The sequence below is a fragment of the Pristiophorus japonicus genome, chromosome 4, assembly GCF_044704955.1.
Source record: "Pristiophorus japonicus isolate sPriJap1 chromosome 4, sPriJap1.hap1, whole genome shotgun sequence".
Taxonomy (NCBI): domain Eukaryota; kingdom Metazoa; phylum Chordata; class Chondrichthyes; family Pristiophoridae; genus Pristiophorus; species Pristiophorus japonicus.
Window position 1 is genome coordinate 66507549 of NC_091980.1, and position 18873 is coordinate 66526421.

Here is an 18873-nt window from a genome sequence, read left to right on the forward strand (position 1 = left end):
AGATGTTGTTTACTAATAGAGCAGAGCTCGAAGAACAGAATTACACAGTACAGGTTATGTCGGCCACAATTCTTGAGAATAGTGCAGCCAATAACTAAACCTTGAATCAAATGGCATATCCAAATAGAACTATTACCCTGCAAGGTACTAATAAAATCCAGAGTGTTGTGTGACTGTAACCAAGTGTGTAATTAAATTAATATTGATTGGAAATGTCTGGTTATATATTATGCTACGTTTCAAAAATGACAGAGAAACCATAAACAGTATGGATGCTTGAAAAAGACTTTCATTACTTCCGGGCCATTCTTCCAGCACTGCAACCCTCAAAGGCAATTAATATCTGTACACTGTAGGGCATAACAACATGTTAGCAAACACACATGCTGCTACAATTATTGATTCTACAATATATAACAAAGATTGTAGAGGAAAATACATCACAAAAATAACAGGGCCAATTCATATGAAAGTTTCATTACCACAAATAATCACAAAACTGGTTCCCAAAACCCTTTTACAATGAGAAAGAACTTTAAGATTATTAGTTTAAAATTTTTAAGTAATTTGCAATGAATAACAAAATTAAATGTGTGCATTTGGTACAGGAAATACAATATATAGGTCTTGAGAAACATTGGCATTCTGTTTGTATGAGTGTATAGTTAACACTGCCATTTTCTCAGTTGAACTCCATGAGAAAAGTTTAGAATATTTTATCTGTTAAAAGACTGTAGTTAAATAAACTTGCAACATCAGAAGTCATTAAGAGTATCAATATATGAAACAGTTCAGCCGATTAGATTTCTGATTTCCTTGTTATAGTAATAATTTGGTATAAAACTGTTAAGTTTTTATGTTGTTGGTTTTGTGCATCTCCTATTTGTCCTTTTTCATTTCGTTCTCCTTCAATTTATCACTGTACGCCTGGAACTGAGAGTCTGTTGCAAACAGCTTGTCCCACCAAGTGAAGGTCGAAGAGTAATTTCCAACAAAGTTCATATGATGAAAGTCATGGAAACGGGAACCACCATAAAATGGAATCAGGTGCAGAGGATTCAGGGGGACATCATAACCACTGAGAATATAGAATACAAAACAATTAACAAGTGACGAGCTTCTCTCATACATGTGTACATTACACTTTCATTATGGAATATAGTCTTTATCATAATATTGCTTCTTTGTTTGCAACATTTTATTTTTCTGTATTGTATAGGGTAATTTATAGAATCACAGAACTATGAGGCTGATTGGCCCATCATGTCCATGCTAGCTCCCCTACTATAGCTAATGGCTGTCACCTGGTGTAGTTTTTCACCCGTCCAGTTTTCGATCCACTGAAATCAATGGAATGAAACTCAGGCGCATTCTATAAAGGGCAGGCAATCTGCCCTGCTAGCTTACCACCCAGTGAAGTGGCAAATTAGCCCCAACAACTATATTCCCATTTCCCTGCTCTTTCCCCATAGTCTTGATCAACTCAGCTTCAATAACCACTTGTGGTAAAACATTCCATAGGGTCAATTTTAACTCTGTGCACCCGGCAAGAACCGGGGCAGTAGTGGCCCTAAAATCAGAGTGCTGCACTTACTGGCCCATTCTCACTCTGATCCCTCTTGCCATCACTTTTCCCGGGACTTGGCAGATCACTGAGGCGTCATAGTCAGAAGCCTTAAATGAACAGGAAAAGCTACAATTCCATCAATGTTCAGCTGGTGAGCGATCACCACCCCCGAATTGTGCAGGTCTGTGCGGCGGTTCTTGGCAGCTGTCATGACACATTCATAATGCACCAACAACTTGTATTTATATAGCGCCTTTAATGTATTAAAACAGCCCAAGGCGTTTCACAGGAGTATTATGAGACAAAGAATTTGACACCGAGCCATTTCAGGGGAAATTAGGGCAGGTGATCAAAAGCTTGGTCAAAGAGGTAGATTTTAAGGAGCGCCTTAAAGGAGGAAAGAGGTGTAGAGAGGCAGAGAGAATTAGGCCGAGAATTCCAGAGCTTGGGACCTAGGCAACAGAAGGCACGGCCATCAATGGTTGAGCGATTATAATCAGGGATGATCAAGGGAGCAGAATTAGAGGAGCGCAGATATCTCAGGGGATTGTGGGAGATTACAGAGATAGGGAGGGGCGAGGCCATGGAGAGACTTGAAAACAAGGACGAGAATTTTGAAATCAAGGCATTGCTTAACTGAGAGCCAATGTAGGTCAGCAAGCATAGGGGTGATGGGTGAGCGGGACTTGGAGAGAGTTAGGACACGGGCAGCCGAGTTTTGGATGACCTCAAGTTTACCATGGATAGAATGTGGGAGGCCAACCAGGAGTGCTTTGGAATAGTCAAGTCTAAAGGTAATAAAGGCATGGATGAGGGTTACAGCAGCAGATGAGCTGAGGCAAGGGTGGAGACGAGCGATGTTACGGAGGTGGAAATAGGCAGTCTTAGTTATGTTGCAGATTTGTGGTCGAAAGCTCATTTCAGGGTCAAATATGACACCAAGGTTGCGAACAGTGTGGTTCAGCCTCAGACAGGAGTTGGGAAGAAGGATGGAGTCCATGGCTCGGGAACAGAGTTTGTGGCGGGGACCGAAAACAATGGCTTCAGTCATCCCAATATTCAACTGGAGAAAATTTTTGCTCATCCTGAACTGGATGTCGGACAAGCAGTCTGACAATTTGGAGACCGTGGAGGAATCAAGAGAAGTGATAGTGAGGTAGAGCTGGGTGTTATCAGCGTACATGTGGCATCCGACGTTGTGTTTCCGGATGATGTCGCCAAGGGGCAACATGTAGATGAGAAATAGGAGGCGACCAAGGATCTATCCTTGGGGGACACCAGAGGTAACGATGCAGGAGCGGGAAGAGAAGCCGTTGCAGGTGATTCTCTGGCTACGATGAGATAAATAAGAATGGAACCAGGCGAGTGCAGCAACGCCCAGCTTGATGACGTTGGAGGATGGATTGGTCAACCATGTCAAAGGCTACAGGCAAGTCTAGAAGGACGAGGAGGGATAGTTTGCCTTTGTCACAGTCACAAAGGATGTCATTTGTAACTATGAGAGCCTTTTCGGTACGGTGGCGGGCGTGGAAACTGTTTGATCCAGCGAGGGCAACAGCACCAGTCTGCAGGCAGAGCTATTCGTGAGCAGTTGATTGTCCACTGCTCCATCTGAACTACTACTTCCACTCACTGTACCCCTCAATCACTGCATTGATACTCCTCAATATCACCCCCTACTAATCCTTCCACCCTGCAATAAAGAACCTCCAACCTCTGACCAACCTTCATATCCATGACACCGAGCATTGCCGGCTCAGGTCCTACTATGGAACCACACTGTAGACAAAGTTGCAAAGTCAAAAGCATTGATTTGTTTTTAAATGGATGACACATAAACCAGATCATATTTTTGCATATGTGTTAGCCTATTTTTTTAAGCAACTTCTTGCCGATGCTGCCACTCACATGAGGTGCCGCCCAGTGGCTTTGGCATGCATGATGGATGAGCAGACGAGGGCCCTTCAAATGCTCGTGATCATCAACTTTCTAGCTCGGGCCGGAGAGGGCCCAGCTGACTTTCTGTCAACGTGGCAGGCATTGGTTGAGAGGGTGGTGAGAAAACAAACATGCTGTTATCCTGAGAGCAAAATGTGCTGCTCCGTTGCACCAGCCACTCCCATAGGCTGCTCTCATCACTCCCACTGATCTTCGGGAGCACAGGCTAGAGATCATCAACGCAATCAGGCCCCCATCTATCCATGACCCCCAGCGTTTTGAGGTTCAATCAAGGCTGAAAGACCTCTGCAGAGCACGTCTGCAACAGCCGCAGCAGTGACCTCACGCTCCAAGGTAGACTGCAGCATGCGGTGCTCATACTCTCAGACATGGTGCAACAGCTCCTGGGACAATTGCTTATGTGCAAGAAGCAGTGAGCCTCCAGATATTTTTAATATCCACAATACTACCAGGCATGGGTTCAGTGCTGAATGCATTTCATTGACCTCACCCGGACAGCAAGGATGAGTACAAGGCCCTCCAACTTCCATTTCTTTGCATGACACCTGGCTATAGCACTCCCCACTTCTCATGTTCCCCCAGCACTCTAATTGCTCTCCACCAAATCGCAAGGGGATACTGTACCAATTCTCCTCCTCATTCCAGTCACACACTCATCTGTTGCTGCTGTTCTTACTACAGGGACTCACAATCTTGCTTTTACCTGGTGGTAACTACTAAGCATTTCACTCCTTTTCTAGCTGCTTTCTCGTTTCGCAGCAGAGCCACTTTCTTACAAGCAATTGGATGGCTTGTGTGGAAAATTGAAACTACATACTGACACAGGACTGAGAGGGATGCTCTTCTGAGATTAGTTAAAACAAAGATCTTTAGAATTCTGCAGTACCAAGGCCAATTTCTGTAGAAAGCTCAACCATATTCTACTATATGAAAATGTAGATTCTGTGACTAGTCTGTCTGGAGATTAAGGACATCGTAGTATCTTAATTATATTAAACTGCTATATCAAAACATTGATCAGCTGGTGGATTTTGTTTTTACAAAAAAAACAGTACAACTGCTCAAGAATAGTTTACTGTATCCAGTAATATGTCATTTACACCCTAGCTTCTAAATTGGAAGAGGGCTAACTTCAATGGGATAACCAGGGTAAAATGGAACCAAAGATTGACAGGAAAAACTAACGGAACAATGTGTGATTTTTAAGGAGGAGATGTTTCAGGTGCAGGCTAGGTACATTCCAACAAGAAGGAAAGGTAAAGGAACCAAAGTCAGGGCCCCTTGGATGATGAGGGAGATAGAGAATATGATGAAACAAAACAAGAGGGCACTTGATACATGTCAGGTGAATTTTTCAAGTGAGAACCAGGCCAAATACAATAAGTTTAGAAGGCAAAGGAAAATAAGACTGGCAAAGAGAGAATATAAGAATAGAATGGCGATTAAGAACAAAATAAGAACATAAGAAATAGGAGCAGGCCATTCGGTCCCTCGATCCTGCTCCGCCATTCAATAAGACCATGGCTGATCTCAGCTCCACTTCCCCGCCCGCTCCCCATAACCCCTTATCGTTTAAGAAACTGTCTATTTCTGTCTTAAATTTATTCAATGTTCCAGCTTCCACAGCTCTCTGAGGCAGCGAATTCCACAGATTTACAACCCTCAGAAGAAATTCCTCCTCATCTCTGTTTTAAATGGGCAGCCCCTTATTCTAATACCCTCTAATTCTAGTCTCCCCCATCAGTGGAAACATCCTCACTGCATCCACCTTGTCAAGCCCCCTCATAATCTTATACGTTTCAATAAGATCACCTCTCATGCTTCTGAATTCCAATGAGTAAAGGCCCAATCAACTCAACCTTTCCTCATAAGTCAACCCCCTCATACCCAGAATCAACCTAGTGAACCTTCTCTGAACTGCCTCCAAAGCAAGTATATCTTTTGTAATATGGAAACCAAAACTGCACGCAGTATTCCAGGTGTGGCCTCACCAATACCTTGTATAGCTGTAGCAAGACTTCCCTGCTTTTATACTCCATCCCCTTTGCAATAAAGGCCAAGATACCATCGGCCTTCTTGATCACTTGCTGTACCTGCATACTATCCTTTTGTGTTTCATGCATAAGTACCCCCAGGTCCTGCTGTACTGCGGCACTTTGCAATCTTTCTCCATTTAAATAATAACTTGCTCTTTGATTTTTTTTCTGCCAAAGTACATGACCTCACACTTTCCAACATTATACTCCATCTGCCAAATTTTTGCCCACTCACTTAGCCTGTCTATGTCCTTTTGCATATTTTGTGTGTCCTCCTCACACATTGCTTTTCCTCCCATCTTTGTATCGTCAGCAAACTTGGCTACGTTACACTCAGTCCCTTTTTCCAAGTCGTTAATGTAGATTGTAAATAGTTGGGGTCCCTGCACTAATCCCTGCAGCACTCCACGAGTCACTGGTTGCCAACCAGAGAATGAACCATTTATCCCGACTCTCTGTTCTCGGTTAGTTAGCCAATCCTCTATCCATGCTAATATATTACCCCCAACCCCGTGACCTTTTATCTGGTGCAGTAATCTTTTACGTGGCACCTTGTCAAATGCCTTCTGGAAGTCCAAATACACCACGTCCACTGGTTCCCCTTTATCCACCCTGTTTGTTACATCCTCAAAGAACTCCAGCAAATTTGTCAAACATGACTTCCCTTTCATAAATCCATGCTGATTCTGCCTGACCGAGTTTTGCTTTTCCAAATGTCCTACCACTGCTTCTTTAATAATGGACTCCAACATTTTCCCAACCACAGATGTTAGGCTAACTGGTCTTAGGTTAACATAAAAGGAAACCCAAAAATCTTTTACCGGCATGTAAATAGTAAAGGGGTAGTAAGAGGCGGGGTGGGACCTATTAGGGACAAAGGTGGTGATATATACTTAGAGGCGCAGGGCAAGGCTGGAATACTTAATGAGTACTTTGTATCAATGTTTACTAAGGAAGACAATTCTGAAAAATATCGGTAGAAGCGGAGATGGTAGAGGTAATGGATGGGGTGAAAATTAATAGGCAGGATGTACTGGAAAGGCTGGCTATGCTTAGAGTGGATAAGTCGCCTGGTCCGCATCCCAGGTTGCTAAGGGAAGTGGGGGTGGAGATAGCGGAAGGATTTGCCATAATCTTCCCTAGATGCGGGGGGAGGTGCCAGAGGATTGGAAAGTGGCAAATGTGATGCCCTTGTTCAAGAAAGGGTACAGGACAATCCTAGTAACTACAGGACGGCCAGTTTAACATCAGTGGTGGGTAAGGTTTTAGAAACAATAATCAGGAAGAAATTTAACAGGTACTTGGAGAGGTTTCAGTTAATTAAGGAGAGCCAGCATGGATTTGTAAAAGGCTGATCGTGTTTTACTAATCTAATTGAATTTTTTGATGAAGTAACAGAGAAGGTCAATGCAGGGAATGCAGTGGATATTATCTATATGGATTTTAAGAAAGCGCTTAACAAAGTACCACTTAAAAGGCTGGTTAAGAAAATTGAGACTCATGGAACAGGAGGGTCAGTGTCAGCTTGGATAAGAAATTGGCTTAATGACAGAAAACAGCGAGTCATGGTAAATGCTTGTTTTTCAGACTGTAGTGTTCCTCAAGGTACAGTGCTAAGGACCACTGCTTTTTTTGATATATATCTATAAATGACTTGGATATTTGAATAGAGAGTAAAATTTAAACATTTTCGAATGATACCAAACTTGGAGATGTGTCAAACAGTGAGGATGATACCAACTGACTGCAAAAGGACATAGATAGGCTAGCAGAATGGACAGACAAGTGGCTGAGGAATTTAATGGAGAAGTGTGAGATGATGCATTTGGGCAGAAGAGATAGGAAGAGGCAATATAGACTTAATGGCACAGTTCTAAAGAGTGTGCAGGGACAGAGGGACCTAGGGGTTCATGTGCATAGCTCTTTGAAGGTGGCATGATATATTGAGAGTGCAGTTAGCAAAGCATATGGGATCTTGGGCTTCAAAATAGAGGTATAGAGTAGAAAAGCAAGGAAGTTATGATGAACCTTTATAAAGCTCTGGTTAGGCCACAACTAGAGTATTGCATCCAGTTCTGGTTACCACACATTAGGAAGGATGTGAAGGTCCTCGAGAGGGTGCAGAGGAGATTTACCAGAATGGTTCCAGGGATGAGGGATTTTAGCTACAAGGTTAGGTTGGAGAAGCTGGGTTGTTCTTCTTGGAGCAAAGGAGGTTGAAGGGAGATTTAATAGAGTTGTACAAAATTATGACAGATTTGGATGAGATAAACAGACAAAGGTTGTTCCCATTAACTGATGGTACAAGGACTAGGGGACACCGATTTAAGGTTTTGGGCAAGAGATTCAGGGGGATGCGAGGATGAACATTTTTTACACAGCTAGTAGTAATGACTGGAACGCGCTGCCGATGAGGGTGGTGAAAGCGGAAACGATCAATGATTTCAAAAGGAAATTGGGTAGGCACTTGAGGGAAATAAACTTGCCGGGCTACAGGGATATAGCAGGGGAATAGGACAGACTGGATTGTTCTAGAGATAGCCGACATGGACTCGAATGGCCTCCTTCTGTGCCGTAATAACTCTGAGCTGTCTCACCTGACTTTTCACCTAACCATTTGAGATGTAAAGTAACAGGTAGCCAAACTGATGGGATTTTTAGCATAAAGCGTGGTGAGCCGGGAGGTGGAGCAGGTCGGAGAGGCCTACAAAAGGCCCAGCGGGGAGTCCGGGGAGTAGCGTGGTGAGTGGGGAGGCCAGACGGTGCAGCTGCAGCAAGAAGGCAAAAAAGTAGAAAGAAATCGAAAGGTGACGTGACAGCCAAGGGGGTAAGTGATTGGTGAGTAGTTCATCTTTTTCTTTATCAGTAAGTAACGTTTAGCATTATTGTTGCCAAATTAAGTTCATCTAGGGGTTAAGTCAATCTAGGGGTTAAGTCATGGCAGGAGAGCTCGGACACGTGTTATGCTCCTTCTGTGCTATTTTGGAAGTCAGGGACGCTTCCAGTGTCCCTGACGACTACATATGCGGGAAGTGTATCCAGCTGCAGCTCCTGACAGACCACATTGCGGCACTGGCGCTGCGGGTGGATTCACTCTGGAGCATCCACGATGCTGAGAATGACGTGAATAGCACGTTTAGTGAGTTGGTCTTACCACAGGCAAAGGTTACACAGCCAGATAGGGGATGGGTGACCAACAGGAAGAGCAGTGGAAGGAAGGTAGTGCAGGGATCCCCTGCGGTCATCCCCTTGCAAAACAGATACACCATTTTGGGTACTGTTGAGGGGGATGACTCATTAGGGGAGGGCAGCAGCAGCCAAGTCCATGGCACCATGGGTGGCTCTGCTGCACAGGAGGGCTGGAAAAAGAGTGGGAGAGCTATAGTGATAGGGGATTCTATTGTAAGAGGAATAGAAAGACGTTTCTGCGGCCTCAACCGAGACTCCAGGATGGTATGCTGCCTCCCTGGTGCAAGGGTCAACGATGTCTCGGAGCGAGTGCAGGACATTTTGAGGGGGGAGGGTAAACAGCCAGTTGTCGTGGTGCATATAGATAAAAAACAGGATGAGGTCCTACAAGATGAATTTAGGGAGCTAGGAGCTAAATTAAAAAGTAGGACCTCAAAAGTAGTAATCGCAGGATTGCTACCAGTGCCATGTGCTAGTCAGATTAGGAATCACAGGATAGCTCCGATGAATACTTGGCTTGAGAAGTGGTGCAGAAGGGAGGGATTCAAATTCCTGGAACGTTGGAACCGGTTCTGGGGGAGGTGGGACCAGTACAAACCGGACGGTCTGCACCTGGACAGGACCGGAACCAATGTCCTAGGGGGAAGTGTTTGCTAGTGCTGTTGGGGAGGGGTTAAACTAACATGGCAGGTGGATGGGAACCTATGCAGGGAGACAGAGGAAAGTAGAATGGGGGCAGAAGTAAAAGATAGAAAGAAGAAAAGTAAAAGTGGAGGGCAGAGAAACCCAAGGCAAAAAGCAAAAAGGGCCACATTACAGCAAAATCCTAAAGGGGCAAAGTGTGTTAAAAAGACAAGCCTGAAGGCTCTGTGCCTCAATGCGAGGAGTATTCGGAATAAGGTGGACGAATTAACTGCGCAGATAGCAGTTAACGGATATGATGTAATTAGCATCACGGAGACATGGCTCCAGGGAGACCAAGGCTGGGAACTCAACATCCAGGGGTATTCAACATTTAGGAAGGATAGACAGAAAGGAAAATGAGGTGGAGTGGCGTTGCTGGTTAAAGAGGAAATTAACACAATAGTAAAGAAGGACATTAGCTTGGATGATGTGGAATCGGTATGGGTGGAGCTACGGAATACCAAAGGGCAGAAAATGTAGTGGGAGTTGTGTACAGACCACCAAGTAATGAGGATGGGGACAGCATCAAACAAGAAATTAGGGATGCATGCAATAAAGGTACAGCAGTTATCATGGGTGACTTTAATCTACATATTGATTGGGCTAACCAAACTGGTAGCAATACGGTAGAGAAGGATTTCCTGGATGGTTTTCTAGACCAATATGTTGAGGAACCAACTAGGGAGCTGGCCATCCTAGACTGGGTGATGTGTAATGAGAAAGGACTAATTAGCAATCTTGTTGTGCGAGGCCTCTTGGGGGAAGAGTGACCATAACATGGTAGAATTCTTTATTAAGATGGAGAATGACACAGTTAATTCAGAAACTAAGGTTCTGAACTTAAGGAAAGGTAACGTCGATGGTTTGAGGTGTGGATTGGCTAGAATACACTGGCAAATGATACTTAAAGGGTTGACGGTGGATAGGCAATGGCAAACATTTAAAGATCACATGGATGAACTTCAGCAATTGTAAATCCCTGTCTGGAGTAAAAAATAAAACAGGGCTAACAAAGGATATAGTATTACATCAAAGGAAGAGGCTTATAAATTGGCCAGAAAAAGCAGCAAACCTGAGGACTGGGAGAAATTTAGAATTCAGCAGAGGAGGACAGAGGGTTTAATTAAGAGAGGACAATAGAGTACAAAAAAAGCTTGCCGGGAACATAAAAACTGACTGCAAAAGCTTCTACAGATACGTGAAGAAAAAAAGATTAGTGAAGACAAACGTAGGTCCCTTGCAGTCGGATTCAGGTGAATTTATAATGGGGAACAAAGAAATGGCAGACCAACTGAACAAATACTTTGGTTCCATCTTCACTAAGGAAGACACAAATAACCTTCCGGAAGTACTCGGGGACCGAGGGTCTAGTGAAAACGAGGAACTGAAGGATATCCTTATCAGGCGGGAAATTGTGTTAGAGAAATTGATGAGATTGAAAGCCGATAAATCCCTGGGGCCTGATAGTCTGCATCCCAGAGTACTTATGGAAGTGGCCCTAGAAATAGTGGATGCATTGGTGATCATTTTCCAATAGTTTATCAACTCTGGGTCAGTTCCTATGGACTGCAGGGTAGCTAATGTAACACCACTTTTTAAAAAGGGAGTGAGAGAGAAAGCGGGTAATTATAGACAGGTTCGCCTGACATCAGTAGTGAGGAAAATGTTGGAATCAATTAAGGATGAAATAACAGCGCATTTGGAAAGCAGTGACAGGATCGGTCCAAGTCAGCATGGATTTATGAAAGGGAAATCATGCTTGACAAATCTTCTGGAATTTTGTGAGGATATAACTAGTAGAGTGGACAAGAGAACCAGTGGATGTGGTGTATTTGGACTTTCAAAAGGCTGTTGACAAGGTCCCACACAAGAGATTGGTGTGCAAAGTCAAAGCACATGGTATTGGGGGTAATATACTGATGTGGATAGAGAACTAGTTGGCAGACAGGAAGCAGCGAGTCGGGATAAACGGGTCCTTTTCAGAATGGCAGGCAGTGACTAGTGGAGTGCCGCAGGGCTCAGTGCTGGGACCCCAGCTCTTTACAATATACATCAATGATTTAGATGAAGGAATTGAGTGTAATATCTCCAAGTTTGCAGATGACACTAAACTGGATGGCGGAGAGAGCTGTGAGGGGGACGCTAAGAGGTTGCATGGTGACTTGGACAGGTTAGGTAAGTGGCAAATGCATGGCAGATGCAATATAATGTGGATAAATGTGAGGTTATCCACTTTGGGGGAAAAAATGCGAAGACAGATTATCTGAATGGCGGCAGATTAGGAAAAGGGGAGGTACAACGAGACCTGGGTGTCATGGTTCATCAGTCATTGAAAGTTGACATACAGGTACAGCAGGTGGTGAAGGCGGCAAATGGTATGTTGGCCTTCATAGCTAAGGGATTTGAGTATAGGAGCAGCGAAGTCTTACTGCAGTTGTACAGGGCCTTGGTGAGGCCTCACCTGGAATAGTGTGTTCAGTTTTGGTCTCTTAATCTGAGGAAGGACGTTCTTGCTATTGAAGGAGTGCAGCGAAGGTTCACCAGACTGATTCCAGGGATGGCTGGACTGACATATGAGGAGAAATTGGATCAACTGGGCCTTTATACATTGGAGTTTAGAAGGATGAGAGAGGATCTCATGGAAACATATACGATTCTGATGGGACGGGACAGGTTAGATGCGTTAGAATGTTCCCGATGTTGGGGAAGTCCAGAACCAGGGGACACAGTCTTAGGATAAGGGGTAGGCCATTTAGGACTAAGATGAGGAGAAACTTCTTCACTCAGAGTTGTTAACCTGTGGAATTCCTTGCGGCAGAGAGTTGTTGATGCCAGTTCATTGGATATATTCAAGAGGGAGTTAGATATGGCCCTTATGGCTAAGGGGATCAAGGGGTATGGAGAGAAAGCAGGAAAGGGGTACTGAAGGAATGATCAGGAGTTAAACTAATATGGCAGGTGGATGGGAACAAATGCAGGGAGACAGAGGGAAACAAAAAGGAGGCAAAAGCAAAAGACAGAAAGGAGATGAGGAAAAGTGGAGGGCAGAGAAACCCCAAGGCAAAGAACAAAAAGGGCCATTTTTCAGCAAAATTCTAAAAGGAGAAAGGGTGTTTAAAAAACAAGCCTGAAGGCTTTGTGTCTTAATACAAGGAGTATCCGCAATAAGGTGGATGAATTAACGGTGCAAATAGATGTTAACAAATATGATGTGATTGGGATTACGGAGACATGGCTCCAGGATGATCAGGGATGGGAACTCAACATCCAGGGGTATTCAACATTCAGGAAAGATAGAACAAAAGGAAAAGGAGGTGGGGTAGCATTGCTGGTTAAGGAGGAGATTAAGGCAATAGTTAGGAAGGACATTAGCTTGGATGATGTGGAATCTATATGGGTAGAGCTGCAGAACACCAAAGGGCAAAAAACGTTAGTGGGAGTTGTGTACAGACCTCCAAACAGTAGTAGTGACGTTGGGGAGGGCATCAAACAGGAAATTAGGGGTGCATGCAATAAAGGTGAAGCAGTTATAATGGGTGACTTTAATATGCACATAGATTGGGTTAACCAAACTGGAAGCAATACGGTGGAGGAGGATTTGCTGGAGTGCATAAGGGATGGTTTTTTAGACCAATATGTCGAGGAACCAACTAGGGGGGAGGCCATCTTAGACTGGGTGTTGTGTAATGAGAGAGGATTAATTAGCAATCTCGTTGTGCGAGGCCTCTTGGGGAAGAGTGACCATAGTATGGTGGAATTCTGCATTAGGATGGAGAATGAAACAGTTAATTCAGAGACCATGGTCCAGAACTTAAAGAAGGGTAACCTTGAAGATATGAGGCGTGAATTGGCTAGGATAGATTGGCGAATGATACTTAAGGGGTTGACTGTGGATGGGCAATGGCAGACATTTAGAGACCGCATGGATGAACTACAACAATTGTACATTCCTGGCTGGCGTAAAAATAAAAAAGGGAAGGTGGCTCAACCGTGGCTATCAAGGGAAATCAGGGACAGTATTAAAGCCAAGGAAGTGGCATACAAATTGGCCAGAAATAGCAGCGAACCTGGGGACTGGGAGAAATTTAGAACTCAGCAGAGGAGGACAAAGGGTTTGATTAGGGCAGGGAAAATGGAGCACGAGAAGAAGCTTGCAGGGAACATTAAGACGGATTGCAAAAGTTTCTATAGATATGTAAAGAGAAAAAGGTTAGTAAAGACAAACGTAGGTCCCCTGCAGTCAGAATCAGGGGAAGTCATAACGGGGAACAAAGGAATGGCAGACCAATTGAACAAGTACTTTCGTTCGGTATTCACTAAGGAGGACACAAACAACCTTCCGGATATAAAAGGGGTCGGAGGGTCTAGTAAGGAGGAGGAACTGAGGGAAATCCTTATTAGTCGGGAAATTGTGTTGGGGAAATTGATGGGATTGAAGGCCGATAAATCCCTACTGGGCCCGATGGACTGCATCCCAGAGTACTTAAGGAGGTGGCCTTGGAAATAGTGGATGCATTGACAGTCATTTTCCAACATTCCATTGACTCTGGATCAGTTCCTATGGAGTGGAGGGTAGACAATGTAACCCCACTTTTTAAAAAAGGAGGGAGAGAGAAAACAGGGAATTATAGACCGGTCAGCCTGACATCGGTAGTGGGTAAAATGATGGAATCAATTATTAAGGATGTCATAACAGTGCATTTGGAAAGAGGTGACATGATAGGTCCAAGTCAGCATGGATTTGTGAAAGGGAAATCATGCTTGACAAATCTTCTGGAATTTTTTGAGGATGTTTCCAGTAGAGTGGACAAGGGAGAACCAGTTGATGTGGTATATTTGGACTTTCAGAAGGCTTTCGACAAGGTCCCACACAAGAGATTAATGTGCAAAGTTAAAGCACATGGGATTGAGGGTAGTGTGCTGACATGGATTGAGAACTGGTTGTCAGACAGGAAGCAAAGAGTAGGAGTAAATGGGTACTTTTCAGAATGGCAGGCAGTGACTAGTGGGGTACCGCAAGGTTCTGTGCTGGGGCCCCAGCTGTTTACACTGTACATTAATGATTTAGACGAGGGGATTAAATGTAGTATCTCCAAATTTGCGGATGACACTAAGTTGGGTGGCAGTGTGAGCTGCGAGGAGGATGCTATGAGGCTGCAGAGCGACTTGGATAGGTTAGGTGAGTGGGAAAATGCATGGCAGATGAAGTATAATGTGGATAAATGTGAGGTTATCCACTTTGGTGGTAAAAACAGAGATAGACTATTATCTGAATGGTGACAGATTAGGAAAAGGGGAGGTGCAAAGAGACCTGGGTGTCATGGTACATCAGTCATTGAAGGTTGGCATGCAGGTACAGCAGGCGGTTAAGAAAGCAAATGGCATGTTGGCCTTCATAGCGAGGGGATTTGAGTACAGGGGCAGGGAGGTGTTGCTACAGTTGTACAGGGACTTGGTGAGGCCACACCTGGAGTACTGTGTACAGTTTTGGTCTCCTAACCTGAGGAAGGACATTCTTGCTATTGAGGGAGTGCAGCGAAGGTTCACCAGACTGATTCCCGGGATGGCGGGACTGACATATCAAGAAAGACTGGATCAACTGGGCTTGTATTCACTGGAGTTCAGAAGAATGAGAGGGGACCTCATTGAAATGTTTAAAATTCTGATGGGTTTAGACAGGTTAGATGCAGGAAGAATGTTCCCAATGTTGGGGAAGTCCAGAACCAGGGGACACAGTCTAAGGATAAGGGGTAAACCATTTAGGACCGAGATGAGGAGAAACTTCTTCACCCAGAGAGTGGTGAACCTGTGGAATTCTCTACCACAGAAAGTTGTTGAGGCCAATTCACTAAATACATTCAAAAAGGAGTTAGATGAAGTCCTTACTACTAGGGGGATCAAGGGTTATGGCGAGAAAGCAGGAATGGGGTACTGAAGTTGCATGTTCAGCCATGAACTCATTGAATGGCGGTGCAGGCTAGAAGGGCCGAATGGCCTACTCCTGCACCATTTTCTATGTTTCTATCTTATTGAATGGTGGTGCAGGCTTGAGGGGCCGAATGGCCTACTCCTGCACCTATTTTCTATGTTTCTAAAGTGTTGGTATTTTATCTCTTACTATGATGAGCAGAGCCCAAACAGTAAAAATACCATTCAAACCGAGTTTTCTTGTTTCGAATTGCAACGTCATATCTCCCAGATTCTCTAAAATGCTGGTAAGCACGGAGCTTATTGTTGACTGACATACTGAAACCAACAGCTGCACTCAATAATTTATGCCTGGGCTCAGCAGCAAGTCAGCTGGGTATCCACTGGAACGACAATGATATTGATCAGGTCATAGAATGGGGCATTTCATCTGCATGGGCTCACCTGGTTTGCACCTGCTCCAAGTGCAAGTACTCTTCACCCCCCGCCCCGCCCACCCCCCCATCTTGAGGGAAGCCCCAGGAACCCTCGGGCAACAGAAAAGGGACAGAATCTGGCATGTAGAATCTCTGCCCCTTTTCCTCTGCTTTATTCCCAGGAACTGAGCATATTCTGAATGCATGGGGAGGAAAATCTCCTCTGCTGGTTCTCAAAACAACATCGGAAATAAAAACAGAAAATACAATATTTTGCTATTGGATCTGCTTTTAGGAAGCTGCTCCCAGGATTCATGTTAATCACATGGTTCCTTTCCAATATTATATCCATGGGAATGTTTCTCCTTTTGAAATGGAATGTCCATCACAGTTCCACGATGTTATGTCAGCACAGCGGCAGACACTGGGTTTAAAATAAAAAGTGAAAAACTACCATATCCCAGCACTGACCTCCCTTAGCTTAATGAACACACAATGTTACCAAAACTATTTTGGAAAGGAATGTACAGGTAGACATTCTCGAATACACTAATCTGCTGTATTTAACTTTTCTCCCCAAAGAACTACGATATAGTTGGCCACGTATTGAGGCAAGCTTCTTACAATTTTTCAATAAAAACCTGTCGTGGTTTGAAAGATGTCTTTAAAGTTTCACTGGATTTCAATTTCAATGTTTCAATATTTTAATTTAGCAATTTTATATTATGAAAGAATTTAATATGAACCTGGCACAACAATATGTATTTAACTAGTTAGAACTTTCAATATGCAGTTCATAAGCATCTCTTACCAAAAATCTACTTCCCAACAGAACTGAGATTTTACTCAATGTAAAGATCTGGATTACTTATTTTCTGCTATATTTGCTTTTGCTCATTAAATTATTTAGAGTACTTAAATGACATCTAGTGGCTATTAAAAGTACTTATACAATGTAAATGTGAAAAATGTACTAAGAAGGGAATTTGAGGGGCCACAAATGAATGAATTACCTGTTAAGATGTCTATTATTTCACTGTTTAGTTGTGTGGCTGCATTGGTGATGTAATGTGGAGCCAAAATGAAATAGGAAAATTATACTATGTAAATAATAACCATCTTTTCCCTCCAGCTGCTGACTTTGTGGTGCCGTAATTCCCTGCATTCCTTCTCCCAAAACTCCACAAGTGAAATCATAAAAGTTACTTATACATTTGTGCAGTTTTAATTTGGATTCCGTAAGACCGGCATCTGTGAACTGGTTCCTAGGGGGGAGAAATTGATCAAATTAAATATTTCTCCCCCCTCAAAAAATTTGCTTTAGCTCTCCCGGAAGTCAGCCAGCGCTCCACTTCCTTCTTGCAGTGCCAACGGGACGTACGCATCAGTAGCGCTGCATACTGGGCTGTGCAGCGCTGCCGTGTACAAAGGGCCCTTCCCTCCCTTAAAAGGAGCACCAAGGGAGCAGGGGACCCGCGTGATCAGCCCGTCACTCAAGCAGAATGCTGAGCTGAGCGATTGTAGCCAGGGCCCGGCGAAGAAAACGGATTAGAACAAAGGCAAGCCTTTTTTTGTTTTACTTATCTCTGTGACTTAGCCTTTAATTACCGCCCCGGTAGCAGCCTGCCGCCCGATCCACGCCTCCTGCAGCTGCCGGTGTTTTCACCCGGCGCTGCTGCAGGGGGCGAAAGTCAATTTCGGGGCTGGGGTGCTAATGGGGCAATGCGCACAGCGATCACGTCACGATCTCTGGGCACAGGAGATTGGGGCGTAACGCTGTAGCGCTGCTGCTATTCCCGCCCGATATGGCGGGAGTCGTTGTCAGCGCCACGCCCGGGGGCCAACGTATTTGCACCGCGTTAGCGCCACTAACTGGAGGTGCAAATGCACCGAATTTCTAGGCCTAGGTCTCTTAGCCCGGTCGTAAACTCGCAGACCTACCTGTTCCCAAGGCCTGCGAGTCTGTTGCCAGGTTAAGGGGATTGGATTTAACAGCGTAAACACTGTGCTCCCAGAATGTGACTTAAACAGCATCAATATAAAAGCAACTGCAATCACACATCTCAATCCTATCTCAGGGAAACCTGATGATATTCTCTGTGACTGTTTAATACAGAATGATCCAAATAAAGTCCATCCATAAAGAATCGAGCAGATGAACTAAGTGGGTGTGTCTCAAAATGCGTCATTCTAATCTGTGGGATCAGGCAATATTCAATACCATCATTTTGGGATGGTGATTAAATACAGAGTACAAGTGGCAATCTCATTTACACAGGACTTATTTTCAGCAGTGAAGAAGTAATGCCAAAGGGATTGTTTTTTTCCCTCTAATTTCTGTCTCATTCATTCTCAAAAGCTAAACAAACAGGTTTTATTGTGCTGCTTGAATAGCATCTTTACCTGTGTACATCTATTGTTTCTAGAAGACGAAAGGTCACCCAAACCCATAGGAGGATTACGTGATTGCAGAAGATCATGATGCCAATGAAAAAACCCATTCCTAGGATGACTGTCTCTGCTGGGTGAGCATATTCAGCTTGCATGCCAAATGGAGCCTAGATAATGCAGAAATTTGAAGAAAAATAAAACAGCGACACACATACACATGGAAACATTCATTGAAAGTAAACACCGATAGAATGACGTAAATTTAGAACAATAAGGGGCAGTGGAAGCGCAATGAGAAACCTCTACTGTATTGTTAATAACAAGAACTAATATGAAGCCTTTGAAAGCAGAATTCAGAGGTTAAGTACAAATAGTTGCCAGAGATAGCAATTATTCAATAAATGAACTAACTCCATACTTGACGTAAAAACAGAAAATGGTGGAAATCTCAGCAGATCAGGCAGCATCTATGGAGAGAAAAACACAATTAACGTTTCAGGTTTGATGGGTCATCGATCTGAAATGTTAACTCTCTGTTTCTCTCTCCACAGATGCTGCCTGACCCGCTGAGATTTCCAGCATTTTCTGTTTTTATTTCAGATTCCAGCATCTGCAGAATTTTGCTTTTGTATTAGTCCATACTTAATAGTTTTGTTGGTCAGGTCACAAATTAAATATTTTGTATATTCACTCGTTCTCAACT

At 43.8% G+C, this 18873-nt stretch overlaps 1 protein-coding gene across 1 annotated transcript in view; it reads right to left on the reverse strand.

The window, feature by feature from the left end:
- Positions 1-271: 271 nt before the first annotated feature.
- Positions 272-18873, reverse strand: part of LOC139262075 (methylsterol monooxygenase 1-like) — a 29919-nt gene continuing 11317 nt past the window's right edge. The window contains exons 4-5 of the mRNA XM_070877230.1: positions 18183-18337; positions 272-1078 (exon numbers count right to left, since the gene is read on the reverse strand). Of these exons, the coding sequence (XP_070733331.1) occupies positions 880-1078; positions 18183-18337 (354 nt within the window). The 3' untranslated portion in view covers positions 272-879. The remainder of the gene's footprint in view (positions 1079-18182; positions 18338-18873) is intronic.